The sequence below is a fragment of the Camelina sativa genome, chromosome 13, assembly GCF_030686135.1.
Source record: "Camelina sativa cultivar CO46 ecotype springtype chromosome 13, ASM3068613v1".
NCBI lineage: Eukaryota > Viridiplantae > Streptophyta > Magnoliopsida > Brassicales > Brassicaceae > Camelina > Camelina sativa.
In genome coordinates, this window is record NC_141892.1 from 2,736,033 (window position 1) to 2,762,670 (window position 26,638).

The 26,638-nt window shown below is 32.6% G+C and overlaps 7 protein-coding genes across 8 annotated transcripts; 4 read left to right on the plus strand and 3 right to left on the minus strand.

Annotated features, from left to right (window-relative positions):
- The first annotated feature begins 2,055 nt into the window (after positions 1 to 2,055).
- Positions 2,056 to 5,130, plus strand: LOC104734737 (putative two-component response regulator ARR21). 2 transcript variants are annotated; one of them, XM_087482157.1, is made up of 8 exons: positions 2,056 to 2,243; positions 2,469 to 2,648; positions 2,748 to 3,206; positions 3,345 to 3,421; positions 3,673 to 4,356; positions 4,454 to 4,567; positions 4,681 to 4,731; positions 4,844 to 5,130. In XM_087482157.1, the coding sequence occupies exons 1-8, from the start codon at positions 2,120 to 2,122 to the stop codon at positions 4,895 to 4,897; spliced, it is 1,743 nt and encodes a 580-aa protein (XP_087338283.1). In that variant the 5' UTR covers positions 2,056 to 2,119; the 3' UTR covers positions 4,898 to 5,130. The 2 variants fall into 2 exon arrangements, with proteins under 2 accessions (XP_087338283.1, XP_087338284.1); XM_087482158.1 differs by having other exon boundaries at positions 2,493 to 2,648.
- Positions 5,131 to 11,686: 6,556 nt separating this feature from the next.
- Positions 11,687 to 13,656, minus strand: LOC104734738 (BAG family molecular chaperone regulator 3). Its single transcript, XM_010454375.3, has 4 exons — positions 12,995 to 13,656; positions 12,644 to 12,900; positions 12,406 to 12,552; positions 11,687 to 12,310 (listed from the first exon to the last, which is right to left on the minus strand). The coding sequence occupies exons 1-4, from the start codon at positions 13,203 to 13,205 to the stop codon at positions 11,996 to 11,998; spliced, it is 930 nt and encodes a 309-aa protein (XP_010452677.1). The 5' UTR covers positions 13,206 to 13,656; the 3' UTR covers positions 11,687 to 11,995.
- A 962-nt stretch (positions 13,657 to 14,618) lies between these two features.
- LOC104734739 (uncharacterized) lies at positions 14,619 to 16,330 on the minus strand. Its single transcript, XM_087480480.1, has 5 exons — positions 15,893 to 16,330; positions 15,698 to 15,735; positions 15,453 to 15,586; positions 15,062 to 15,170; positions 14,619 to 14,823 (listed from the first exon to the last, which is right to left on the minus strand). The coding sequence occupies exons 1-5, from the start codon at positions 16,296 to 16,298 to the stop codon at positions 14,788 to 14,790; spliced, it is 723 nt and encodes a 240-aa protein (XP_087336606.1). The 5' UTR covers positions 16,299 to 16,330; the 3' UTR covers positions 14,619 to 14,787.
- Positions 16,331 to 16,837: 507 nt separating this feature from the next.
- Positions 16,838 to 17,541, plus strand: LOC104734740 (tapetum-specific protein A9). The gene is made up of 2 exons (XM_010454377.2): positions 16,838 to 17,151; positions 17,328 to 17,541. The coding sequence occupies exons 1-2, from the start codon at positions 16,890 to 16,892 to the stop codon at positions 17,339 to 17,341; spliced, it is 276 nt and encodes a 91-aa protein (XP_010452679.1). The 5' UTR covers positions 16,838 to 16,889; the 3' UTR covers positions 17,342 to 17,541.
- Positions 17,542 to 17,947: 406 nt separating this feature from the next.
- LOC104734742 (protein IQ-DOMAIN 24) lies at positions 17,948 to 20,169 on the plus strand. Its single transcript, XM_010454379.3, has 2 exons — positions 17,948 to 18,441; positions 19,192 to 20,169. The coding sequence occupies exons 1-2, from the start codon at positions 18,079 to 18,081 to the stop codon at positions 20,026 to 20,028; spliced, it is 1,200 nt and encodes a 399-aa protein (XP_010452681.1). The 5' UTR covers positions 17,948 to 18,078; the 3' UTR covers positions 20,029 to 20,169.
- A 73-nt stretch (positions 20,170 to 20,242) lies between these two features.
- LOC104734741 (RHOMBOID-like protein 3) lies at positions 20,243 to 22,084 on the minus strand. The gene is made up of 5 exons (XM_010454378.3): positions 21,592 to 22,084; positions 21,243 to 21,406; positions 20,973 to 21,136; positions 20,628 to 20,878; positions 20,243 to 20,535 (listed from the first exon to the last, which is right to left on the minus strand). The coding sequence occupies exons 1-5, from the start codon at positions 21,939 to 21,941 to the stop codon at positions 20,421 to 20,423; spliced, it is 1,044 nt and encodes a 347-aa protein (XP_010452680.1). The 5' UTR covers positions 21,942 to 22,084; the 3' UTR covers positions 20,243 to 20,420.
- Positions 22,085 to 23,476: 1,392 nt separating this feature from the next.
- LOC104734744 (homeobox-leucine zipper protein HDG1) lies at positions 23,477 to 26,438 on the plus strand. The gene is made up of 7 exons (XM_010454380.3): positions 23,477 to 23,609; positions 24,265 to 24,780; positions 24,862 to 24,936; positions 25,011 to 25,220; positions 25,299 to 25,458; positions 25,557 to 25,924; positions 26,011 to 26,438. The coding sequence occupies exons 2-7, from the start codon at positions 24,280 to 24,282 to the stop codon at positions 26,326 to 26,328; spliced, it is 1,632 nt and encodes a 543-aa protein (XP_010452682.2). The 5' UTR covers positions 23,477 to 23,609; positions 24,265 to 24,279; the 3' UTR covers positions 26,329 to 26,438.
- The last annotated feature ends 200 nt before the right edge of the window (positions 26,439 to 26,638 follow it).

Sequence of the window (26,638 nt, forward strand, 5' to 3'; positions counted from 1 at the left end):
GGAAGGAGTATAATTGAAAATATTATATTATGGATATGCGTATTGATAACTATAATTCCCACTTTCGGACAAAAAATATTGGTTTAGAAATTTAATTGTTATGTTAAAACTAAACTAATAATTTGAATGTAGAAAAATGCTAAAATGTAACTGATGCATTACCGATCTTTTATATTTTAAAGTTTGACTTGGTATACTACCGACAAAATATTGTTTATACTAAATAAAGAACTATTTACAAATAACATAATGTAAATTAAAGTGTTCCAAATGCGACAAAAGTTCAGATATGATGTTTGTCGTTTTTATTAATCATAATGATTGAAATTATTTAATAATATTTAAGTATAGTCAACGTTTTTAACACGCGTAATCTTCATATTATATGATAAATTTTAAATATCCAATATATATATATATATATATATTACATAATATTTTCATATATATAATTTTATTATTTGCTAAGTTAGTAATAGAAAATATAAAGTAAGGGTCATAATTTTTTATCAAATAAGTAAATATTAAAATGCAAATGTAATCTTTTAGTAAAATAATTAAACGTATTTGATGTGTGCACCCCTAATTCAATGTCATAAGTAATTGAGATCATGTTTTATATTTTATGGATTCTTATTTTTGATTAAAAATCCGAAGTTAAAAACCTTCAAACAGTTTAGAATTAACTTCGATATCGAGAATTTTGTATCTAGACTTAATCTTTAATTGATCTTAAATAGTTTTTGACAAACATAACCAATCTCTGTTTAAAAACACAATATAGGATACAAAAATAGCAAATACATATAGTTATGAAAAAGTAGTTTAGTGATTGTAAAATTTATTTCGAGATTAGTAGATTAGGTACAAGTCATTTTGATGTGATTTTAATCATAGTTAGTCATAATACTCCTCTGACGTAACCTTGCCTGTTTTTGTCAAGACAAACACCATCTCTGTTGGCTCAGCTTCTGCTCTATTCCAACGAGCTTTGCTCATCGGATACTCCTCCGGCGTTAACCTGTCCGTGTATGAGGCAGTTCTTTCAAAGTCACAATATATGTTGACTAAATATGTACCAGTTGATGTTTATGTATTGATGACTATTTTTTTTCATGGGTGTTCTTGTGATAGTTAGTTTCAATACTTCTCCTGGTCTCCTATCAAGTTTGTGTCTCTATGTTTGATTTATGCTTTAATTGTTTTATTTTACAAGTTAGCTATTCGAGAATGTCCGAATATGCTTTATCTCCCTATATCTTTCTAATTCTAATCTAAGTTTGGGTCAGGGGTGACAAAAAAAAAAGTCATAATACACAGCTAAATAGTAAAAATATCTGACTGTGACTAATTTGGGTTTTGGTGTGAGATTGGGCAACAAAGTACCCCAAATCTTAGTTGTGAATGTCAAATGCTATTTTTTATACAAAACAGAAACTTCTAATAAAATTGTGTACTCTGCTACATTATGTAGTAAAATAAGTTTTTGGTTACACAGTTTTCAACTACATCAATTTTTCATTGGGTTAACTTTATACAAATCAAAGTTCATATTGAACTCATAATAAAATTTCATACTTCATTTTGGAATTTCTACATAAAATAATCTAAAATCCTCCCTTTATAGCACAAATCCAACAAAGATGTACGAAATCTATATGAAAATCAATCCTAAAAAAGAAATAAAAGATCTGGAGAAATATTTAAATTTCAGAATACATTTTTATAAAACAATTTTTTTTGGGTTGTATCTATAATAAATTTATTGGTTAATAGCATTAATTTTTTCTTACTTAGCCTAGATTTTTTACATTAATTAGCACACGGTAATATTTTGTTGTATCTATCTTTTCTATTTTTTTCTCAACTTTTCTTAAATTTCAATATTATTATTAAAATAGTAAATAAAATTAAGTTTTGATTTATCATATATTATTATTATTTATTTCTAAAAACAATACTTTTATATACACCAGTACATTTTTGCCAAATGTTACATTTGTGTGTCTACTTTACACGCCTTTATATATTGAGCTTTGTGCAACCTAAATAGTTCATACAGACTTGATTAAAAAAAAAAAAATAGGAGAAAAACAAACTTCATACAAGGATTAGTAGAATGACTTTTGCTGAATCTCTCCCCAACATAAGCTCTGACTTGAGAATCAACGTTCTGGTTGTGGACGATGATCCTGTTTTCCGTCGTGCTATTTCACAAATGCTTGTACAGTCTAGATACAGAGGTGATATTCTTATTATATATCATATATGATATGTTTAGTGAGTTTTTGTTTGTAGTTTCATTTAGATTTTTCTTTCTACTACATTTTAGCATGATATACATATTTTTCGAGAAACAACTAGAATGATTTTTTTTCTTCTTGTTAAACAAATCATCCAGATTCGAATTACAATTACATGCACACATCTAAAAATTTTGAAATTATATTTTGGTTAAATGATTTAAGATCCATCGGTTATGGAGATCACAGTTATAGCTGAAGGAGACCCGACGAAAGCATTGGCTATTCTAAAACATCAACGAAACAATATCGATCTCATAATCACAGATTATAACATGCTTAGCATGAACGGTCTACAACTCAAAAGAAGAATCACTGAGGAAATTGGAAATTTACCTGTCATTGGTATATATTTTTCTCTTTACAACTTCAATCAAAGAATAATAATTTTTTCGTTCTATTTTGTAAGATATATTTAACCTTACATTTCTTTGAAAATAAAAGCTCTGTCAGCGGACGCCAACAAGGAGAAGGAGAGTTTATCTTGTGGAGCGATGGGGTTCCTTCCAAAACCCATACATGCAACTGACCTACCAAAGATTTACCAACTTGCTTTAACCTATAAGAGGAACGGTAAGTCAACATTAGGGACTGAGCCCAACCACAAGGCCAATTACACAGGTGTTAGTGTCCCCCAGCAAATCAAGATGCTTCCTGAACAAGCTAATGTCTTGAAGACCAGGAAGAAGTACTCATCTAAAGCTGATTCAAGATCCTTGAACAGTACAAACGGAAGTTGTCTAATTAGTACCGATGGTTCAAGAAAAAATCGGAAAAGAAAACCTAACGGTGGTAGTGAGGATGGTGCGTCTCCGTCGCAGCCCTCCAAGAAGCCTAAGGTTTCGTGGACGGATGGTCTCAACGACCTATTCCTACAAGCTATCCAACATATCGGTCTTGATAGTAAGTGTTTTGATTTTTTCTATAAACTTTTGATGATACATCATGATGATACACTATTTATTTTCTTACAGTTTAGTTTATGTTATCTATATACACATGCTAACTAATCTTTTATTTTTGTTTACTAATCTTCCAAAGAGGCTGTGCCAAAAAAGATCTTAGCGTTTATGAACGTATCGTACTTGACTAGAGAGAACGTTGCCAGCCATTTACAGGTTTGATATCTCTTTTCAAAAATGTTTTAAAATATGGAAAATGTCTAATATATTCACTCGAATCAAAAAAAATCTTTACCTCTCTAATTAAGCCCAAAATCTACAAGTTTTGAGTTTATTTGCCGATTTGAACCTATCCTTAGTCAACAGTAAGATCTCGTTACCACTGTTTAACGAAGGTTTAAAACTATAAGATTGTGTATCATTCTATACTTTTAGTTAACTAAAAATCGTTTGCTACGGTACCGCAGAAATATCGGATATTCTTGAGGAAAGTGGCAGACCAAGGTTTGATGAACATTATGTCAGCTAGAGGCATAGACTCGATGTTTCGACAGAATCATATGAAGGAGCTGTACTTCAACCAATACACACCCTCTACTTCTTGGTACGACACAAGTCTTAACAATAGATCATTCTATTCCAAACCCGCACAAGGCTTTGGACAGTCGAGACTTTTGTCCACCACACGTGAGCCACCCGTCCGTTTCAACCAGATGCCTTACAACTACATGAACCGGTCATCTACTTACGAGACACACCATGTTGGATCTGGATCAAACTTGACGCTACCCATCCAAAGCAACCTCAGTCTCGCCAACCAACCATCTCAAAACGAGGAAAGAAGAAGCTTTTTTGAACCACCTGTGATGGCGAACAAAATCGGCCAAACATCTCAAGTTCATGGGTTTGGACAACTTGGACCGTCAGCTATTAATAATTTCAACAATAACATGATGAGTAGCTTTGGAAGTTTTACTCCAAATCAACCAGGACTTGGCCACTTCTCGTATGGGATGCAATCGTTCTTAAACAATAACCCTGAGCCAAATCTTGAACTTCCTCAACTGGAAGATCTTAGCGTACATAGTGATCTCGGCAAGACTGATGAGCTTCCTTACAACATCAGCAACATTCAATTCGATCATAACAAGGTATTACGAAATCGATATTGAACCTGTTGAAAATCATATGGTGAATACAAATAGTATAGCTTACTGGTCACTTATATATGACTTCGTTGTGAATTAGGGTCATTATAATGGAGAAATAGCCAACACTTTTGCTGCTCCTGCGACGAATCACACTTTTGCCGCTCTGGATATGAATCCTCCAAGTTCCAACACGAACCCTAATCAGAATCAGGTACCTCTAATTATATCATTCTAATTAAACTATTTCCATGTAACTATGATCATACTTAATATAAACGAACTGATTGTTTAATTCTGTTCTACAACCTGGACTCGACTTATTAGGAACAAGATGCTAATCCAGATATTAGCGATTGGTCGTTTTCAGATCTGCAGGTAAACGAAATAACTTCGACAAAAATTAAAAGAAACTATTTGTATATTATTTGAAGTTTATGAGTCTTAGAAACTTTTTTTTTTTGGTTAATATTTTTTTTTTTTTATATAGGATTTGGTTGATGAAGACTTCATGAACTCTCTGTTCACCAATGACATGAATTGAAAAGTGTTCTCCAAGAAGATGTTTTCAAAGCGAGGTGAAAAAACAAAACCGGCGATAACTATCTAGTAGGTTTCTAAACAGATATATATGTTATAAAAAAAATAGTAGAAGTAATACATGTAACATATTTCTAAGGCGTATTGGAATATTATGTCTTTTCAGCAAGCTAGGGTTGGATATTAAGAACTTTAGCAAAAAAGTAATAAAAATACTATAGATTTATATTCGCGTTATAGATAATTGTCATGGGTTTGTGCTACATACGATTACATGTTCTAAAGATGAAATATTACAACGATTTTAAACGGAATATATATCTTATTATGTAAACCTTAGTTTTGAAAGTTAGCAATTCATATAGTCACAACATGTATCAAGTATATCGATTATATTTTGAAATGTGTGAAAAGAAAATTTATTTAATAATTATTAGGTATACTAAAAAACCTAAAAATAAAAGGATTAGAATTAATATTTTTAAAAAGTATATAAAACCAAAAGTAATCTATTATATCACTAATTCTAATAGAAAAGTTTTATATTAAATTACTAATTTCAATAAGAAAATATATGCAATTAATAAGGAAAATGTGTGCAATTAATAAGGAAAATAATTGCAATTTAATTGTAATTATTATTTATTATAATCATATAGTAAAAAGAAATTTATACGGAAAAGTGATTAAAGTATAAGAAGATTTAATGTGTAAAAATTAGTGATGCTAAAAAAAAGTGTTAAAATTAGTTATTAACAACATATAAGAGAATAAGATAATCAAAAATTCATAAATTAATGTAATTTCTTTAAGTTTTTTAATCGTTCTTAAACAACGAGAAAACTGCATATAACCATGAGCCACATGCCAATGCAACTACACACCCAAATCTTGAACTTCCTCAACTGGAGAATCTCAACGTACACAGTGATCTCGACAAAACTAATGAGCTTCCTTACAACATCAGCAACTTTCAATTCGATCACAACAAGGTATATATATGTCTTCATCACCCCATTTTTTCAATGATCTATATACATAAACATGAAGTGCCTGTTGTGATATTGTGTGTTTGAAAATTGGTGTGTGCATGCAGCAACGACAAGGACAAGAGGCTTCCAACAAATTTGAGCTCCCATCATTTTTTTCGGCTGAACTGAATCAGTTTTTATCTCTTGAAGACGACGGTGATTGTACCTTTGTGAATGGAAATGAGGTATTTCACATATAAAGAGATGTTAGCTATTACAAAATTGAATTTGAACCTGTTGAAAATCATATGGTGAATACTTTCAAAAAATATGGCTTACTGGTCACTTATTTATGACTTCGTAGAACTATATGTAATATATATTTCTAAACAAATATATATGTTATAAAATTTATTTCTAACATATGTAATATAAAATATAAAATATATGTAATGTATGTAATATATATTTCTAAACATATACATGTAATATATTTCTAAGGCGTGTTGGAATATTATATCTTTTCAGCAAGCTAGGGTTGGATATTAAGAACTTTTCAATATGTAATAATCATACTTTAGCAAAAAAAAGTAAGAAAAATACTACATATTTCTATTCGTGTTATAGATAATTGTCATGTGTTTGTGCTACATAGGATTACATGTTCTTAAGATGAAATATTACAATGATGTTAAACGGAATATATATCTTATTATATAAACCTTAGTTTTGAAAGTTAGTGATTCATATAGTCGCGACATGTGTCAAGTATATCAATTATATTTTGACATGTGTGAAAAGAAATTATATTTAATAATTATTATGAATATTAAAAAAAACTTAAAAATAAAAGGATTAGAATTAATATTTTTAAAAAGTATATAAAACCAAAAGTAATCTATTATATCACTAATTCTAATAAGAAAGGTTTATATTACATACCACTTCTCCTTCCCTGTAGGTTCAAGGAATATCAATGCCCAATCACATACACATCTCAGGTTCAAATCCAGTTCCTTTATCATGACTGCTATTTGATGATTTACGAACCAATTCCTAGAACATATATTCAAGTCGCATTTCATCGGTTCACTAGTAAAAGCTTGAAGAGGAATGACATTATGATCCCGCATCCACGGAGCGGTGATTACCATATCCTCTTCAACTTTATAGCTCTGGTTCTTATAAACCCAAAATCCTTACAAGCAACCTTCTTCAACTTCCATGGTATTATCTATGCAAGAAGCGATTTGCAGAAGAAGAACAACATAAGGTGTGTTTCAAACCCAATTCTTATTAAGTCCAGGTCTGATCCAAATTATTATTTGCCAAACCTTAGTACATGGTGGGATCAAGATTACAAACTCTTTGGCCGAAGACTCCTCTGAGTTGTAATTCACCATCAATGCTATGGTTTTTCTCTAAGCTTTTGAAAACCCTGGCAATAGTAATCCTTATGTCAATGTTTTGCGATCCTCAAAGCTTGATTGTTTATGATATGTGTGTAACCCCCCATCTCCATTCGCCTAAACGGTAAAGCTCGGATGTAATTCCTTAACCTCCATGGCCGATGGCTTCATGTGAGGGAGGACCCACCAGCTATGTTACGGTTTTGCATCTATCATTTGTGTCTCCCTATTGTAGCTTCACCTAGTGTCATGAGTTATGAGCCTACAAGTATGAAGAATCTTGAGTTCTTGTTTTTGAACTTTCTCATGGTGGCGAAGAACCTAACCCTTGTCTCCTCGATGGAGCACCCTTCTAAAAGCTTGGTCGCATATGTTGCGCATGGCGTGTATGGTCACATGTTGCTCAAGGAATTCGCGAAGCTCGTCTTCATGGTCGAATCCGTTATGGTACCAAAAGATTTTTCAAACTTTGCACCTTTGGAAAACTCATGGAACCACTATCTCTATTTTCCTTATTGCTCTTTAACCTTTGATTGTATGAACTCCCCTCTTTGGAGGTTTTAAGTTAATGAAGTTTTCTTTGAACAAAAAAAAAATATATATATATATATAAGAAAATAAGATAACCAAAATCATAAATTAATGTAATTTTCTTAAGTTTTTCAATCGGTGAATGATTTGATATTCAATATTAAGTTATTATATAAACCTTGGTTTTCAAAGTTAGTAACTAATGTGATCACGACACATGTCAATTTTAACAATTAAAGATTTTGTCATGTGTTATACAAAAACTTCATTTTACATAAAAAAATTAAAAATTTAAACAATTTAAGAAATATAAAGGATAGTTCATATATATATATACTACTAATTCTAGTTTAAAATTACTAATTCTATAAGAAAAAGAATTAAGAAAATCTTACAATTAATTACTATAATATCATAATTAAATAAATTATACTGTCAATTATTAATGCTAAAAGAAAAAGGCTTCTAACCTTTTCATAAACAAATAATTTCTCTCATAATAACGTCTTTGAATTTTTGATTAATTTATGATAATGTTAGAATAATTTTATTTAAAATTAGTTGGACAAGTAGTAAAATTATTACGTATAAGATTACAAAATATGAGACAAATATATTTAAGATATTGTTACTTTTTCGAATATGAGATAAAATTATTTTTCAGTTATTTCTTTGAGAATTATGTTTTATTAATTTTAAGTTTAAAAAATATTAAGTAAGATATATATTTGATATAGTGCACATTTTTTTCTTTGAAAATTTTAAATATTACTCATTGGGATTGAGTGCATAAAATTAAAATCTAATTTTATTATCATGTAATATACAAAGAAATTGTATTACCAGATGGAGTGTGTGTTTAAAAATAAAAGAAAATTAACATTTTGAATACAACTTAAAATTTCACATATTTTTCTTATATCCGCGTTAATACGCGGGTCTAATCTAGTATAATATATAATATATATATACACGTACATATAAGACTTTGCATAGTATGATATTTTTTATTATTAAAGTAGGTTGTGGTTAAATTTGATTCTTATTGTAGGTTTTTTTTTGTTTATGAAACACAAAAAATGTATCTTAATTAAGTTTCAAATATTATTGTAGCTTTTTTTGTTTATAAAACACAAAAAATGTATCTTAATTAAGTTTCAAATATTTATTCTCTTAAAAATATATTATCTATTTTTATTTGTTTTTGTGATTTCCATTATTCTTTTCTGGTAAGTGAAAAACAAGTTTAAAACGATACCTACAACCTCCATAACATTTTCTATTCACATTAGTTTTACTATATAGTTTGAAATATAAAAATCAAGTACGAAATGTAAGACATGTACTTAATTTTTCCAAATCAAATTTGTGAGGAAATCTCTTTCTTTTTTAATTAGGTTTTTGAAATCTTCAAGATCCTCTATTTCATATTCAATGTTTAATTTAATTAGATTATTTTCTTTTGAATATAAGATTTTAAAAATGGTTTGTACTAAGGGGAGTGTATTCAACCTGACATTTTAAGTGATTAATGTAAAATTTACAAATTTTATGTTATTTAATAATAGATTCTAAGAGTATTAAAATCAACTTATATTGAACTGATAATTTAAAAATATAATTTAAAATCTATTATTACTAAACTGATGATTGAAAAATATACTTTAAAATATATTATTATTCAAAACCATTTGTGGATTTGGATTTTAAAGATTTATAAAGATTCTAGAAGATTTTAGAGGATTTGTTTAGTTAAAAATACAAAAATCCAAATCTCATGGTTTTATATGGTATTTGAAAGAATTTACAATAAATTATATTAATTTTCCTATAATTATCAAAATCATTTAAAATTTTATTTAAATCATTTGGAATATTAGATTGAATGCACCCTGATATCCTTTTTTAGTAGTTCTCGCATCAAATTGTTTTTTTTAGTTTATTTATTCTGTGCTATATATATATATATATATATATTCATATTAATAAAGCAAGCCGTACAATTTGACCCCATAAAAATCTCTTCTTTGTAATTATAATTTAAAACAATTGGAAGGACGCCAAAAAAAAAAAAAAAAAACTAAATATTTTGAGTCTTATTACAAAGACGGACTAAACATCAAAGAGTTAAAGTCTTAAAGATCAAATGGTTTAATCAATTGACATTGTATCTTGGTGACTTTAAAATTACTGAATGATTTTTTTATACAAAAGTAAATCCAGTACAGCCAATCTAAATAATAAAATTCTCTTTCTAAATAATGAAAAATCACAAGCTCATTCTGTTGATTTACTTTCCTCTACATTTGTAGTCAATTCCATATGAGTTCAATCTTATTCCTTTCATTTTTATCTCATCCTTGTTTACACTGTAAAAAAACTTTAGCCTCCTGCGTAGACGTAGATTGCAAAACCTGAAAGGAAGGAAATTATTAATCCTTATTTTTCACTCCAACTCTTTCCAAATAGGTGTCAAGGAAACATTTAGTGCCATATCAAATATTTGTGATAGAACGCAAGTAAGTTTTTTTTTCTTATTGGATACCAATCATGTCACGATAAATTATTTGTTGTATCCCATAATTAGTCCATTAATTCTTATTGGTTACTACAAAGGCGTAATCATATGTCTTTTTTTTTTGTCAAACAAGGCGTAATCATATATCAAGACCATAAAATTCTGTATAATATGTTATGTTGGCTTTTCAAATAATAATAGCAAGATTAACTAAATCTAAATCATTTCCTTAATGAACTTTTTGTACTTTGCCTGTTCTCATGTCAATGGACCATTGGAGGATTAGGTTTTTGTTACCTAAACATGTTTTTTATGTTCTTTCTCCCTCTTTCTACTTTGTAGGCTTAGCAGGAAGCAATGAATATAATTTTTGGTCACCAGAAGTTACCAATTCCACAAGAAACATATTCAATGTTATGATTGGCATGTGTTACCAACATGCCTGCTTTGTTTTCTTTGTTTTTTTTTTTGTTTTCTTTCTTTCATCGCGTTGCCTTGATTATATTGTTGACTACTTAATTTGATGCATAACAAAAGAGGAACCAACCAAACAAATGCCAAAAAAAAATTTAAAAAAAAAAATAAAAAACACTTTCTCAAAAAAAAAACATTTTTCTCAAATAAATTTGTTTGAATTGATAAAACTAATTTATACAAACCTATAAATATATGTCTGCTCTGCTGTGGGTGGATCACAAGTCACAACCACCGTTATTTCACTCTTTTCTTTTCTTTTTTTGGAAAAAAATGATAAATCGTAATTCGTAAATGATAACACGCACGTATATGATGTATTCACCACTGAATCACATCTCCAATCAAAATTCAAAACCTATGTCTCCTTTATCATTAACTAGATTTTGACGATTTTTACATTTAATTAAAACACATAATTAGCTCAGTTTTTGATTACATGTGATTACTCGGGGGGGGGGGGGATTAAATATTTTTAAACCAAATTAAGCTAAATTATTTAAATATCAAGAAAAGGATTCTTATTGGTAAAACATTCATTGATCTCAAAACTATTTTGCATTGTGATTTCTTGTAAATAAACAAAAGGTGAAAGAAAACAAATCTATGGTAAAACCACAAGACTTTATGAGTTTTGTATCTGATAAACAAATAAACAAATTTTGATAATCAACAATGTCTATGGTGAAGAGAAATAATAACTAAAGAATACTTTGGTAAATTCAGTAATTTTACCCGCAACTAGTATGAAATCTTGACCGACAATATCTAACTACCGGAAACATTCACTAATAAAACTATTACATGTTTTTCCAACTAATGTTTTTTTGTTTTCGTATGTTCAGTTTGTATGCCAAGATGATGTAAACTGTTACTTAAAAACAATGCAATGATAAAATAACTGTTGCATCATTTTTTATTGTAATAGTAAAGAAAATCCAAATCTTTAGGTATTACAATGATAGTAATTGTTTGAAACTCCCTTGTTATTTGTGAATTGACTTAAAGGGGGAGACCAAACAAAAGATATTCTAAACAAAGCCTCAAAAAAAATAGCCAGTATCAAATCACAAATCATACACACCCCAATCCAATTGAGATGAAAAACAAAACAAATCACAATATGAAATCGGATTTTAAAAGTAATTAAAAAGTAAAAAAACATATTAATCGTGTGTATGTATGGTGTGATTTTAGCTTTAATCGAAGAATTCCCATTTGTATCTTGGAGGGACCGGTTTAACCGTTTCAGCCGCCTTTGCCGCTGATGCGGAATCAAACATCTCCCATTTGTTAGTTCCAATCCCCGGAGTACTTGATGAGGAGGAATTGGAATTCCTAGGCTCCTCCTCTTCCTCTTCATCCACAAACGATAGCAAATCGCGTTGCTTAAATTGCGTTTGCGTTTGCTTTTGCGGTTTGTGACGGACCGACTTATTGATCTCAACTTTTTTGGCAGAGTTTTTGACTTTCAATACGTCAAGTGCCTCAACATACTTCTGAACCCTTTGCACCTATCCAAAATCCAAATCATAAAACACACATATTAAAACTAACCAATCAAAAAAAATAGAGAACTATATTTAGGGTAATTTAATCATATATAAACCTGCATCTTTCTCTTCAATTTCACATCTCCATCACCCATTATTGCATCAAGTCTCAACAACTGATTCATTAACATCTCTATCAGATTCACAAGACTCTTCTCCTCAACCTTCCCTCCTTTATTAATCACTGTCTCAAACGCCGACACCTAAATATCGGAAATTTTTTGGAATCTTGAGAAACAGAGTCGTCTCGTCTCGTCGTAATAATGAAAAAAAAAAAAAAAAAAACATAGATACCTGTCCGGCGAGCCTGTCGACTTCTAAACTAATATCAGAGATGGATTTAGAAGCTTTTTCAATGGCGGCGTTTTTCCTTTTCTCAAGGAGACGTTTCTCCTGAGAAATTGGATCTTCTTTAACAACAAGCTTTGAACGATCTTTAACTCCGCAAAGATCAAGAAACATCTTCGAGTCTCTCTCTTTGTCTTTGTACAAAACCTTCATGTCTTCGTGGTGAAGTCCCACCTGGTCAGACAACATCTTCTTCAACTCTCCTGTTTCATTCAACCAACAAAACCAAATTAAATGCCGAACTCGAAAAAAAGGAAATAGTTGGATTGTGTGTGGTGGGTTTTGGTTTTGGTTTACCAAAGGTAGATTGGGAATTGATGTTGATCTCGTGATAAACCGACGCGTATTTGACCCGGACACGAATGACACGTGGCAATTCGGAGTTCTGATCCGTCCGACGTTGAACAACCATTCCTCCAGGTCGGTACTCCCACTCATTACCACTACTTCCACCGCCACCGCCTCCGCTTACGGACGTCGGCGACGATCCTGTCTTCATCTTCATCATATTCTTTTAACAAGATTCTTTGCTTCTTCTTCTTCTTCTTCTTCTTCTTCTAACTCGTCTTTGATCAAAAATAAAGAGATCGATCTCACATGTTATAAAGAATCCAAAATGTAGAGAGAGAGATAAGAGAGAGAGATAAGAGAGAGAGAGGGAGAGAGAGAGAGAGAGAGAGGTGATGAATATGATTTCTGAACACGATCAAGAAGATGAAGAAAGAAGGAAGAAGAAGAATAAAGAAACGTCTGAACAAAGTGAAGTAAATGCTATATTTTTTTTCTTGCAACTCTTTTTATAAAAAAAAAAAAATCATAAATAAAATAAAAGAGTGACAGCTAATGGTATTGTTGTTATGTCTCATCATCAGTAATCACACATATATATTTTATGAATATTTTTATGATTCCCACATTTTTTCTTTGTATTATTAATTTTTTTTTTCTCCCAATGTTCTGTATCAGTTTGGTTGTCTCCATTCTAAATACACCCATCTGTGTCAATGTCAATGAGAAAAATCAAACATATTGTTGTTACTGAATATATAGTTTATTTTTTCTACACCACATTAGTATAAGCTCAAAAACAACGATCACTGTCACAAATTACTAGACAATGTATCATGGGTCGTAATTTGCGTATATGTGAAGTATATAGTAAAATTTGGCGTTTACTCAACAGCTTATTTTTTTTTCTTTAGGAAGTTTTGTTAGATTTAGTTTTGTTAATTCATTGGCTCTGTTACTTTGTTTGTTATACATTTCTCAGGTTAACAGAATCTTGAAAGACCTGACAAATATTTTTTTTGGCCTATAAACTAATTTCACACACAACCAAAGTGCAATTCTCAGTATTTGTGTGTTTAGGAGAATTTAGTGACGTGTGAATTGGGTCAGTTACCAAAATTTTATTGCTAATAAAACAGATCCTACCAAGGCAGTACCATGGAACTCTATCTCTATGTATCTTCCTCTTATTTTGTGAAAACAGTCTCTGTAGCGACAAATGGCAATTTCCATAATCCAGTCCACTAGCAATCTACAACATGTGTCAGTGTGTCACTTTGTGGTGACCACATGAGTTTCAGTGTCAAGACTCCAAAACAACAGCTTACGGACAAGACATCTAGAAAAAAATATTCAAAATAAGCCAGTCAGGCCCAACTTTGTAGGACCATTTGTTTTTTCCTTTCATGTGACCTTTTTTTCTTCATATAGTTTAATTTGACTATGGTTTGGGCCTCCGGGGTCTGGGACAACTCTACCGAACCCACTCTGGCTGAACATGTTGTAAAGACAAGAATGGTTTAAGCTAGAGACTTGTTCGTTTCAATGACAATGGCTTCTTTACCTTTGATATGCCATGACTCCTTCATGTTTTTCTTACAAAAGTTCTCCTAAAGTTGTTTAACAATATGTAGTATGTACCTTTCTTTTCTTTATTTTGACTTTATTATTTTTACATATATGTTTGGTTAAATCTTAAAAAACGTTTGAATATGTCTTTAAAATTGAGTCAAAGATGTATACTTAGAAAAGAAAGATAAAGATAAGAGTAACTTCGTTGATCAAAGGCTTCAAAGATAATGTCATACAACCACCTCCCTTCTGCAAACGCAACAAAGCTGCAAGAGTGAGGGAGATAAAAAAAAAAAAGGATACTTTTGTTAGTAATTAGTATTATTGAAAAAAAATATAGCAATTCAATAGGTGTTTTTTTTCTTTTTTTTCTATAACAAATATAAGAACTTGAATAACCAAACATTAAGGAAAACTATAAAACTATAGTTCGCAATTTTGATGTTCGTAATAGAAAAGAAAAGAAAGAAAAAAAAAAAAAGAAGGGAAAAGTTCGGTACTAGCCTTGCTGCTTTGGAGCCATTTACGAATGCAATCTTTGTGATATTTGTGAGTACAGGGTAGAATAGTTATTTTCTCTCCAACAGCAAAATCTAAGTGGCATACCATACACCTGTATTGATTTTTTTCCCCACTCGTGTTGTTATTAATTTTTAACAGCATCTATGTAATTAAAACTGTATTAACTTTTACACTAGCTTATCTTTTTTTTTTTACCTCACGCGTGGCGTGGTTCTTTTTTTCTCCACTTACATGGGTTTTTTTTTTCAAAAAAATTTAAAAACTTAATGTGGGGTGAAAATATAATAAGGCTATGCAATTTTGGAATCAGAATAACATGTATGTTTAATGGAAACAACAAATATAAACAAGAGAAATTAAGATAGTAATTTACTGTTTATCTTCGATAGAAGGTTGAAACTTGATGGCAGGTAATTGAGAAATTTGTCTCTCTGTTAATAATCCTTCACCTACATTTACTGTTTCACCTCCTCCACCTATGTTTACTCTTTCACGTTCTTGTATCCGCTAGTTTAAATTACAGAAAATAACTCAACAAAATATAATTGGATATAACGGTAAGAATGAATATTAAATTTTCAGGCGAGAAAAGGATACGGAAAAGTATAATATTCTTACATCGATTGGATATTCGTTTGGTTGATCCCCAAATCGTTCTGCAAACGTATATTAAAAGGTTAATTTAACCGTGATAATTAGACTTAACCGGGTTTTGGTTCAGTCTACTCTAGTGGACGAATCGATCAAAAATAGTCATACTTTAATACTTTTATAATTGAAAAACAACTAAAAGGATTGAATTAGATGATAGACCTGGAAGTGAATGTGGATAAGCGTTAAAGGACATCGGTGTATGTATTGATCTCGAACTTGGTCCTGGTACGAACAACCGTCTTAGCATCGAGACTAGCCACCATATCAAACATTTCCAGCATAGCCAATGTCGAGTGTTAGGTTGGTTTTGAAACTGACGATGATAAACAGAACGAGAAATGTCTTGTGAAGAGTAATAGTGTTCCGATGAGATGGGATTATAATAATGGGTAGAGATTATAGGTTGGTTTTGAAGGTGATAATTAATCATAGGAGAATTGTCTACAGGCACTGGATAATCATCGACTCTACCACGTTCTCTGTGGTACTCCTCGAGTCTCTTAGTGATTTCATCAGCTTCGCCGAACAAGTATTGGTATCCACTAGAACTTTGTGAATCTCCCATCTTGTTATAATATTTGGGAAATAGATATTCTCTTCACTAATTTTTGTTTCGTGGCATGGCTTTTTTATATGTATCATTCGATTTCGTTATATTATTGTCGTGATTGAGTCTCTTAATTAGAGCATGTAAATATGTTTTAATGAAAATATGCGAGAAACGAATTAACTACACGTAATAAAATATATTACGTACTAACTCCTGTTGATCTATTAAGCATCAACCACTAATTAAGCATTATATTCACTATTTTGAGAGCTTGTGCCTGGTATATGAATGATAAATTAGTGTAATATCTTATTTAATCTGTAAAAGAAATGACGACAAAAAAAAAAAAAAAAATCTGTAAAAGAAACTCACACCATCACACACTTTGTTATTCTCCCCTACCTTTTAGTATTTTTTTTAATCATGGACAACTTGTGAAGTAACTAGACCAAGATCACATGAAGCATCACTTCACTTCATGACCGAATTGTTCTCGAAGCTGAAAACTTTTACATATATGTTTCTATTCTATAAATATAGATGAAATCCACCTATCTAAAAGTTAATTAAAAAACACAATAAGAAAAAATATAACAGCTTATTAGAATGGTATCTCTCAAGTTCCTTGCAGCTATTCTCGTTGTCATGTTTCTGGCTACCGGACCTACGGTTCGAGCCCAACAATGCAGAGACGAGCTGAGCAATGTGCAAGTGTGTGCGCCACTGCTTCTGCCCGGTGCAGTCAGTCCAGCCCCAAACTCAAATTGCTGTGCTGCCCTCCAAGCAACCAACAAAGACTGTATCTGCAACGCTCTTCGAGCAGCCACCACACTTACCTCTCTTTGTAACCTCCCCTCTTTTGATTGTGGTAAGATGATTCATCAATTGAACCTTTTTTCATTAGATTATTAGTTTTTTTTTAAAATTCCATCTAAACATATTTGAATCAAATAATAGAATTGTAAATTGATTAGTTAGTCTATAGTATTTGTTTGTTGTTTGTCATTGTAATATTTTGGGACTATTGTTTTGTTAACTGTGTAGGTATAAGTGCTTAGTTCAGCAACGGTCAGTTCCGAGGATTTGGGGAGTTCGGTCTGCAAAAGACAAGACGAATAAAAATAAAGAATAATGAGAAATACACTATTTGAAATTTGATGTTTTTGTTTTGAATTTGGTCTGCTGTTCGGTTTGTTCAATACTTATGACAGATCTATTAAATATCGTTTTCACCATTATTACAAAATATTTTCTATAATTGGCATCATTATAAGTCTTGCTTTTATTACAGGCGTGTTAGTTTTACATATGCAACTTCAGGCATACCCTCAATTCAAAATTCAAAAGTAAAAAACTACCAATAGATTCAGAAATAATATTCACATCCACAAAATTTAAAATGTTGGTTTGATGCAACCAAAACCAAACGAGAGAATTGGTTTGGAGTGGACCGGAGCCATAGAACCATTGACTATAATTGACTTTGGATCAAAATATGTCCTACCGTAATAACGCGTGTGAGCGAGCTTAAAGGTCCGTGTTACACACTCACTTAAGCTTTGGTTTGGATTGGACCGGACCGGACTCATTGACTTGAATTAACGCGTGTAACCAACGCGCATGACCTAAGATCACTCTAGTCTATATAAATGCAACATTAGTACATTACACAACACTCGCTTTGGCTTCTCCATTCCCATATTGTCTTTTTATACTTAAAAAAACAAAAACAAAAAAAACCACAGCCGTTGAAACTTCAGAGAAAGTTCAGTTCAGGCAATGAAGTGAAGTGAGAATGGGTTTTTTCGGAAGACTGTTTGGGAGCAAGAAACAAGAAAAATCAGCACCCAACAGACGAAGATGGAGCTTCGCTACTATTAAATCCACACATCCGGCGAATGATTCGTCTTCTCATCCAAGCAAAAGACGTGGGGATGGAGACAGCTTAGACGCCGATAAGCATGCGATAGCCGTCGCGGCTGCTACAGCTGCGGTGGCTGAGGCAGCTCTCGCTGCTGCTCGTGCGGCGGCGGAAGTCGTGAGACTCACCAATGGCGGTAGAAACTCCTCGGCGACTCAAACATGTCGGAGTAATCGTCGGTGGACTCAAGATTATCGAGCGGCGTTGAAGATTCAATCCGCTTTTCGTGGCTACTTGGTTAGTTAATTACTTACTACTTTAAATTTAATCTTTTAAACTCAACTTTTAATCTTTAATTCTGTTTTTGGTTCAAAAACAAATTTATTGAGCCAAGTGTGGAACTAGCTAGCTGGCTGATGTTGATTTCTCTACTTAACCCCAAACTGAAATATTTATTGAAAATATAAACAATGAGTATTGTTTGTATTGGTCCCCGGAATAAGACTATGAAAGGAGACAAATGAATGAATAAATGAAACCAAAGAAAACTTGTTAGAATCCGATACGATTCTCTACCGACACTATTTAATGGTCTATATACACAAATTCTCTGTTTGGTCCCAGAAAATATGCATATTCATCATCTCAAACCAAAATGTTACCTAACTGGATTTAGCTTTAGGGCTTATTTCTATACTAGTGCGAAAATTCAGAATTTTAAGAATCAATTGTTACATGTGTAATAATAAGAAAAGGTCAAGTTGTTTCCTTTTTCCTTTTTTATCCCTTTTTTAGTATAGTTTCTGAAAAGTCCTAAATGTATTTTACTGCAAAAGTGAAACTACAGATGGGTTTTAAAGCTTTTTGTTGAGCTTTAACCATTATTATTAATTATTATTTTTTTCTTTCTATAAATTGATAGTTGATAGGTTTGTAGTTGTTAGGTTTGAACCATTCAGAAGAAATTGATATTGGTTGGGAAACTACGTATAATGTTACTTTGTGGGTTGGATTAGGTGTCTAATAACAAATGTTTTGTTAATTCAGGCGAGGAGGGCGTTGAGAGCATTGAAGGCGTTAGTGAAGCTTCAAGCATTAGTGAAAGGACACATAGTAAGGAAACAAACGGCTGATATGCTGCGTCGGATGCAAACACTGGTTCGGCTCCAAGCTCGAGCTCGAGCGTCCCGTTCTTCACACGTCTCTGACTCATTCCACTCGTCAACATCAATGGTCCCATCAACTTCCCCACAATCTTTACACGCACGACGCCTTTCAGAGGCTGAATACAGCAAAGTCATTGCCATGGACCACTACCGTTCACCGATGGGTTCGAGCCGGTTATTAGACCAATGGAGGACAGATGAAACTTTATGGAACGCACCACAGTACAATGAAGATGATGACAAGATCCTAGAAGTCGACACTTGGAAGCCTCACGCAAGGGAGTCACCAAGGAAAAAAGGATCCCTTATGGCTCCAACAAGTGTGGAGAGCAGTCCACAATTAAGGTCTAGAACAGGAAGCAGCAGTGGTGGTTCAAGGAGAAAAACTCCCTTCACGCCTAAGAGAAGCGAGTACGAGTACTACTCTGGGTATCACCCTAACTACATGGCTAACACTGAGTCTTACAGAGCAAAAGTCCGGTCACAAAGCGCACCAAGACAGAGGCTACAAGAGTTAACTTCAGAGAGTGGCTACAAGAGGTCTATACAGGGACAGTATTATTACTACACAGCCGCTGCAGAGCGATCTTTTGATCAGCGTTCGGATAACGGGATCTCGGGTTACAGAGGAGTTTCTGATGGGTTAGATCGAAACCAATGTGAGAAATCGAAGATGTATACTTCGTTTTTCAGTTCTAATCCTCTTTACTTTCAATAGTCGAAAGGATGAAAAAAATATGAGTGGAATGTGTAAAACTTAGATTTGGACACACGAGTACAGTACAGACAGACAGTGATCAATCTGTGTTTTGTATTTTCATTTGACTAGATCCAACGGTACAAAACTCTTAACAACAAAGCTATAGGGTCCACACTTGTCTGATATAAAAAACTTCAATAATTTGAAGTGATGTCAAGTCAAGACGTGGAAATCACCACTTAAAAAGCAATGAGATTGATTGATAATAACCCTTCCTATTAAACAAACTATTTCCCTCTCTTTTGTTTTCCGGTAAAAAGCTTCACAAAGTCACACACACATAAGAATTAAATGATAAACGCTGAACATATATATGCATTTACAAAGTAAAAACATGTTGCTTTTACTTATCAGATATCATCACAACTCCATCTTGAGGTGGGAACACAGCGCAGGTAACGGCACCAACGGCAGTGATCATTACCGTTTTCTCCTCGGAATAGCATCATCAGCGTCACCACGAACCTGCACAAAACCCCACAACATTTGGTATAACATTGAACAATTTGGGATATTACATTGAAATAAAATGAGAGAGTGAATGCAGCAGAGTTTACCAAGCAATCAATAGAGCGAGAGATAGGAGCCACAATAGGTACTGGTAAGGCTTGTACTTGTATCTCAGTGGTGTGCCTTGTGGCATATGCTCTCTTGCTAACCACTTGAACTGAGGACGAGCCAACAGAATGAAACCGAGGAGAAACCCCGTTATAAACCCACCCACATGTGCAAAATTATCAACATGAGGCAGAATCCCAATTACCAAGTTTATCAATATGACAAACACAAGCGTCAGGAGTGCAGCAATCTGCACCCAAATAAAACCAAAACCAAAGTCAATTATTAACCTTGTTTGTTCAGATCATGAACCAACATGATGGATTAATTTTTGTATCTTTCACCTTGTTGGAGTAGATAGTCCAGTTGGTGAAAAGTTCAGAAAGCATAGAGCCAAGGAGGCCAAAAAGAGCACCAGAAGCTCCAACAGAGATACTGTTTCTGATAAACAACGAGGACAGTATACTCCCTCCAATTCCTGATAACACGTATATAACTCCAATTCTAACTGCAAGCAAAAAATTACAGAACCAAGATTCAGGATTCCTAACAACAACAGAAGTAACATTAACTTAGAAAGAAGACTAGACTAGATCAATCAAGAGAATGCATACCGAAACCAAACTGCTGCTCGAGGCGAATACCAATGAATACAAGGCTTAGCATATTAGCTGCAAGATGAATAACACCGGCGTGTAACCATATACATGTAAGAAGACGCCAGGCTTCCTTCTTCTCCACAACTTTGCTCCACTCAAGTGCTCCTAACTTCTCCAATCTTCAAGTATATATCAATCAAAACTTAATCAATAAAAGTTCGAAACCAGTCCCTAAATGGGATAAAATCAATGATTCCTCCTAGGATGACATAGTAACCGACAGAAACAGAGCATAAAAAAAAAACGTAATAATAGACCAAACCCTAAATTGGGAATATGAAAGAAAGAAAGAAAAGAAACGTACGTGTGAGAAGAAGGACCAAAGAGAGGATTACTCCGGAGAGGCTCGAAGGAGAGTCTTCCAAGGAAATCGGCGACACAGTGGCCACGTAGACGGTGAGACTCGAAATGCTTCGGACAGTTATTAACGAACATAGCAACAACGAAGAGCGCGACGTTGGCGGCAATGAACACAGGGACAAGCCACGACGTCCACTGCGACGACAAGGCGTTGTCGGCAAATTCAGCAGACGACGAAGATAAAGCTACAGGCATAGGCGGTGGTCCGATTCGATTCCGATCACCGCCTCTGCTTCCGATCCCTCTATCCTTCGCCGACATTCGGTTCTCCAGATCATCATCTCCGACAGCCATTATTATTAGTGATCTCTCTCTCTCCTTTCTCTGTAATTTTTTTTTTTTTTTTGGGGGTTTTGTTTTTTTTTTTTTTTTTTGATTAGAAGGGGGCGGTAAGGTTAAGAAAGAGAGAAGAGTTAAAAAAAAAAATTAAAAACATTTAATTTGAGAGAGAGTGGGTGAGAGAAGTGGGTTTTCTATTAACTAATTAAATAATTACACGTGTTAATGTTAATACGTCATACACGTTTCTTTGTGGTACGTGTGTTTTTGGTTTATTGCACACTGTATCGTAACTGATCTATCTAAATAACGTGCGCTGGATTCCCCAAATTGCCTTTTTTTTCACGCTAATGCTGTGATGTCTAACATCTTTAATTGTATGAGTTTGAAACTGCATTTGCTACCAAATTGCAGTTATACATAGACATTACTTGTTGGCGTGACATTTGAAAAGAGACCATACAAAGTATTCTGATCCAAGGAATCTACGAGGTTAGGCTCATTATAACCTTTTAATAATTCAAAATCCAAAAACTTTAGTCCATAAAAAAAAACTGTTGAAAGCAAACTTAAGAACACAAATCAAGAACTTATACACTGCAATAATGATGTCCAAATAACTATTTAGCGCCTTAATAAGTCTTCGCTTAACCGGTTTTAGTCTAGAGCCAGCTCTACCTCTTGCACATGAGTAGAATTCCTCCGAAGTTAGGGAATATAACCATACCAATTATGTGTAGCTTATGATGGGATAAGTGTTTTTTTTTGTGTGTGTGTGCAAACCAAGTGATTTCAATTAGAAGGGGGTCTAAACCGGATCCGGTACATGAGTTTTAAGAGATTGCTTAGCTAACACATCAACATCTTGGTTATAACTTCGAGTAATGAAAAAAACCTAATTTGCTTGAAAGAAGCGGATAGATTGAGGATATCAAAGATTACCCCATGGAGCTCCTTAGACGGAATCTCTGATTGTATGGCTTCGCTTAATTGTTTACAATCTAAAGCGACATAAATGTTTTAGAAACCTAGGTTGTGGGCGTCTTACATGGCTTGGAGCATGGTTGTTGCCTCTGCAATTAGTGGTGATCGGATCCACTGAGAAGTAGTTGATCTTTTGCAATGTTGTAGGATGAGAGCTATCATTTGAAAGACGTGTAATGGACACAAAGCCGAAAGGGATGACCTTCTTCCATGAGCTTCCAAACTCTATTGCTAGATTCATCTTGCCTTTCTGTCTAATACATATATAGATGGTTGCAAATGCATTCCCAATAATCAATCATACTATATGTCTTAGTACATTAACTATTATATATTAACATAAGAAATATACTCATTAAATTAATTATTATTATGACATCGCTTATATAGATTTTAAGATTAAAATAATCATTAAATACAAAAAAAACTTTTTTGATAAGGAATCCAGTTTCACCATAAATATTGATGAACATTTGTCTTTGTTTAGTCTAAAAAATATGAATCTCGTGAAGGTATCATTTAATAAAGATAAGAAGAAATATATTTTATTAACTTCGTAACCGTTCAAACTTAGTGTGTATTAGTTTTATCTTATATATATATGTACTGGTTTCAGTGAAAACTCTGTCCCTCAGAAACTAACTGAGAGAATTCAGATCTATAAGCTCATCTTCTGAGGAGTTCTGTAAAATCATCAAGGTATATACAATTTTTGATAATCTTTGACTAAAATTTCATATCTTTTCAATTAGGTTTTCTCATTGTTACAAACAATTTTTACTCAACTATTATGATCCATTGATTAGATATTTGCCATGTTAGGCAAAATCATATAATGAATTTCATGCATTACGCTTTTATCTTGGCTACTATAGATCCTTCGTATAGCACAACAATATTTTTTGCACATGTTTCGGGATGTTTTGGGTTAAAATACAATTAATGTGTATTATTTTTCTTTAATCGTTTCAAAGAATTCTCAATCATTCACAAACTAGCTGAATGTTCAGAGATCTACAAATTCTTCATCTGAGAAGTTTTGTGAAAAATCATCAAGCTGTATACAATTTATTAAATCGTTGACTATGGGTTTAAGTATTTTCAATTTAGGTTTTATGATTGTGAAATTAAATTTTTAACCAACAAGTGTGATCCAATGATTATTAACTTGACATATTAAACAATATTAGGTATTCAATTTCTTTTTAGTTCAAAAAAAAAAAAAAAAGTATTCAATTTCTTCAGTTATGCTTCCATCTTGGCTACATTTTCTAGAATTTTGTTGGTTGTAAGAAAGAAATAAAAGGAAAACTTGTTGTTTGACTAATTTATTCTCTTCCTATGACTATAATAGATTCAAAGGTTAAAGATGTATCAACTTCGTCAAACGAGGATTTTTCTACAGCAACAAAACGATTTGCTGAGAACAGAAAATGAAGCTATGGTTTATGCATTGTCCACTCCATATACATCTAGTTGCATATCTTGTAGTGGGCCCATCGTTTCAACCGAAGAAAATGAGCTGTGGTTGGAGAATGCTCTTCTTCGGTCAGAGATTGATACACTGACTTGTTTTATAAGGAAATTAAATTCGTTCATAAACCTATATCCTGTGGTTGGTGTATCTTTGACGAAATGGCATTACGCAGTGGTGGCTATGACGTCACTTTCGCTTAAAGAAGTCATTTCTCTTGCAAGGCAAGGAAATCCAATGTGGACATGCAACGACAGACTCAATCTTGACGAGTACTACTCTAATTTTTTTCCTTGGTATGCCAGAAACGCACCTGGGTTTGTGCATGAGGCCTCAAGAGCTTATGCAATGGTCCCCTTTGATGCTTCACTGCTTGTGGAAAATCTTACGAATCATGTAAGTGTGACAAGCTATATATATAAAATCATAATAATATACAATTTTCCTTTTCTTTATTATATTTTTTCGTATAATTAGGTAAGTTGGCAAAAAATCTTCCCATCAATCATCGCAGATGTGTCTTTGGAATCACATAACCGAGTCTTTCAAATGGTACAAAACACATAATTTTTTTTTTAATTTCAGGAATTTACAATTAATGATCTTTTTAATCTTTATAATTGTAGATTAATGTGAATTTTATGCAACAAATCTCTCCTTTAATTCAAACTCGGAATGTGAAACTTCTTCGGCGTTCAATGCGTATAGAAAATAATACATGGGTTATCGTAGATATCTCTATGTATTTTAGCTCATATGCACGACATTCACGCCCCAATTTTATGAGATTTCCTTCTGGATATCTTGTCGAGCAAATAGCCAACGGTATCTCCAAGGTATATTCAGTTTCAATCGAGTTTAGTTATATATATGTGATGGTAGTAGCTATAATTTGATTCAATTATCATATGTAGGTAACCGTTCTCGACCACTGGGTTTATCAAGAAGAAGAAGTCATAAAGAATTTCAGTTCAAATTCAAGGTTTGGTGCACATAGATGGCTTGCCGCTCTTCAAAGGCATTGCTACAACACTTGGTCTGTTTCGATTTCCTCAATCGGTCACCAAATTCAAAGTAATAAAAACAAGATTTTTTTTTTTCTTTTTTTTTCTGCTCAACTATTTTAGTTTGGTTTCATACTAACCATGTGTTTACTGCTGGACCTTGTGTAGTATGTGGCCCAATTTGTCATACCAATTTGCTTAACCTATCTACATGGATGGTTTCCATATTTTGTACGGGAGTTTGCGGGACAACAAGACAAAAGTGGAAGCGCCTTAGTACAATTGGATTTTCGGTTCATAACATAAGAATGTTCACCAGGGAAAGTCGAGACATGAATGGGATCCCTTGGGGTTTTGTTAGCGCTACTGGTATGGCTAGAATGCAAGTTACCCAAGAAATCCTTTTTAGATTGATTAACCGTGCAAAAAAACAAGATATATGGGAAAATTTAGCATCTGTTAAAGATATGAAAGAATTAATTCGTATCAAAAGATGTCCTAATCCAGGGAATGAAGTTTCTGTTTTCTGCATTGAGGTACGTAGCTAATTCATATGATTTAATTCTATTGTTTGGATTTTAAGCAGTTTTTTATAAACATAAATTACTTAATTATATTGCAGTGCAATGGTCCTAAAGAATGGTATTTGATTCAAGAAACATACTATGAAGCATCAGGAGCAATGATCATCTACGCTTGCATAGAAGCACCATGTTTTACAGCTATAATAAACGGTGAAGATTTGTCACGCGTCGAAATTTTACCATTCGGATTCACGATAATACCAAATGGATTACAAGAAATTTTCTTGTCGGCTGCATGTCAGGTAAAGATCAATCAAACCATTCTCACAGATTCAGATAAGCTGATGGAGTTTATGAGAAATATGATTGATGATACTCTAGAAAATGTCCAAAATATCGGTTCCGTCAACCCCTAAAGCTTTATAGGCTTCTAAAGTTCCTTGTTGTTGTTGTTGTTTTATTTGAACTTTGTTTATATGAACTTTAAAAAGATAACAAATAAATGGTGATCATGGATTTTATCTTACAGTTTGATATATTTTCATATGTTGCTAATGGATCCAAATGATAACGATATCCTAGATCATATAAAACAGTCTTTATATGACACCAATTTTAATATCTAGCTTCATATTTCTTCTTTATATGGTTGTTTAATAAGAACAAGTAAACCTTATGATTTAATCCCAAAACAAAAACAAAAATAAAATGAAGAAAAGCCAAACT

What these genes read in the sequence shown, in the direction of transcription:
- LOC104734737 (XM_087482157.1), top strand. Translation starts at nt 2,120, where the DNA reads ATGACTTTTGCTGAATCTCTCCCCAACATAAGCTCTGACTTGAGAATC. An exon ending in TGGAAATTTACCTGTCATTG is followed by an intron (nt 2,649 to 2,747) that starts GTATATATTTTT and finishes TGAAAATAAAAG; the next exon opens with CTCTGTCAGCGGACGCCAAC. An exon ending in CCAACATATCGGTCTTGATA is followed by an intron (nt 3,207 to 3,344) that starts GTAAGTGTTTTG and finishes AATCTTCCAAAG; the next exon opens with AGGCTGTGCCAAAAAAGATC.
- LOC104734738 (XM_010454375.3), bottom strand. Translation starts at nt 13,205, where the DNA reads ATGATGAAGATGAAGACAGGATCGTCGCCGACGTCCGTAAGCGGAGGC. An exon ending in CAATTCCCAATCTACCTTTG is followed by an intron (nt 12,901 to 12,994) that starts GTAAACCAAAAC and finishes TGAATGAAACAG; the next exon opens with GAGAGTTGAAGAAGATGTTG. An exon ending in TCGACAGGCTCGCCGGACAG is followed by an intron (nt 12,553 to 12,643) that starts GTATCTATGTTT and finishes TCCGATATTTAG; the next exon opens with GTGTCGGCGTTTGAGACAGT.
- LOC104734739 (XM_087480480.1), bottom strand. Translation starts at nt 16,298, where the DNA reads ATGGGAGATTCACAAAGTTCTAGTGGATACCAATACTTGTTCGGCGAA. An exon ending in CAAACGAATATCCAATCGAT is followed by an intron (nt 15,587 to 15,697) that starts GTAAGAATATTA and finishes AATTTAAACTAG; the next exon opens with CGGATACAAGAACGTGAAAG. An exon ending in AATGGCTCCAAAGCAGCAAG is followed by an intron (nt 14,824 to 15,061) that starts GCTAGTACCGAA and finishes TCACTCTTGCAG; the next exon opens with CTTTGTTGCGTTTGCAGAAG.
- LOC104734740 (XM_010454377.2), top strand. Translation starts at nt 16,890, where the DNA reads ATGGTATCTCTCAAGTTCCTTGCAGCTATTCTCGTTGTCATGTTTCTG.
- LOC104734742 (XM_010454379.3), top strand. Translation starts at nt 18,079, where the DNA reads ATGGGTTTTTTCGGAAGACTGTTTGGGAGCAAGAAACAAGAAAAATCA. An exon ending in CCGCTTTTCGTGGCTACTTG is followed by an intron (nt 18,442 to 19,191) that starts GTTAGTTAATTA and finishes TTGTTAATTCAG; the next exon opens with GCGAGGAGGGCGTTGAGAGC.
- LOC104734741 (XM_010454378.3), bottom strand. Translation starts at nt 21,941, where the DNA reads ATGGCTGTCGGAGATGATGATCTGGAGAACCGAATGTCGGCGAAGGAT. An exon ending in TTTGGTCCTTCTTCTCACAC is followed by an intron (nt 21,407 to 21,591) that starts GTACGTTTCTTT and finishes ATATACTTGAAG; the next exon opens with ATTGGAGAAGTTAGGAGCAC. An exon ending in CGAGCAGCAGTTTGGTTTCG is followed by an intron (nt 21,137 to 21,242) that starts GTATGCATTCTC and finishes TTTTGCTTGCAG; the next exon opens with TTAGAATTGGAGTTATATAC.
- LOC104734744 (XM_010454380.3), top strand. Translation starts at nt 24,280, where the DNA reads ATGTATCAACTTCGTCAAACGAGGATTTTTCTACAGCAACAAAACGAT. An exon ending in TGGAAAATCTTACGAATCAT is followed by an intron (nt 24,781 to 24,861) that starts GTAAGTGTGACA and finishes TCGTATAATTAG; the next exon opens with GTAAGTTGGCAAAAAATCTT. An exon ending in ATAACCGAGTCTTTCAAATG is followed by an intron (nt 24,937 to 25,010) that starts GTACAAAACACA and finishes TTATAATTGTAG; the next exon opens with ATTAATGTGAATTTTATGCA.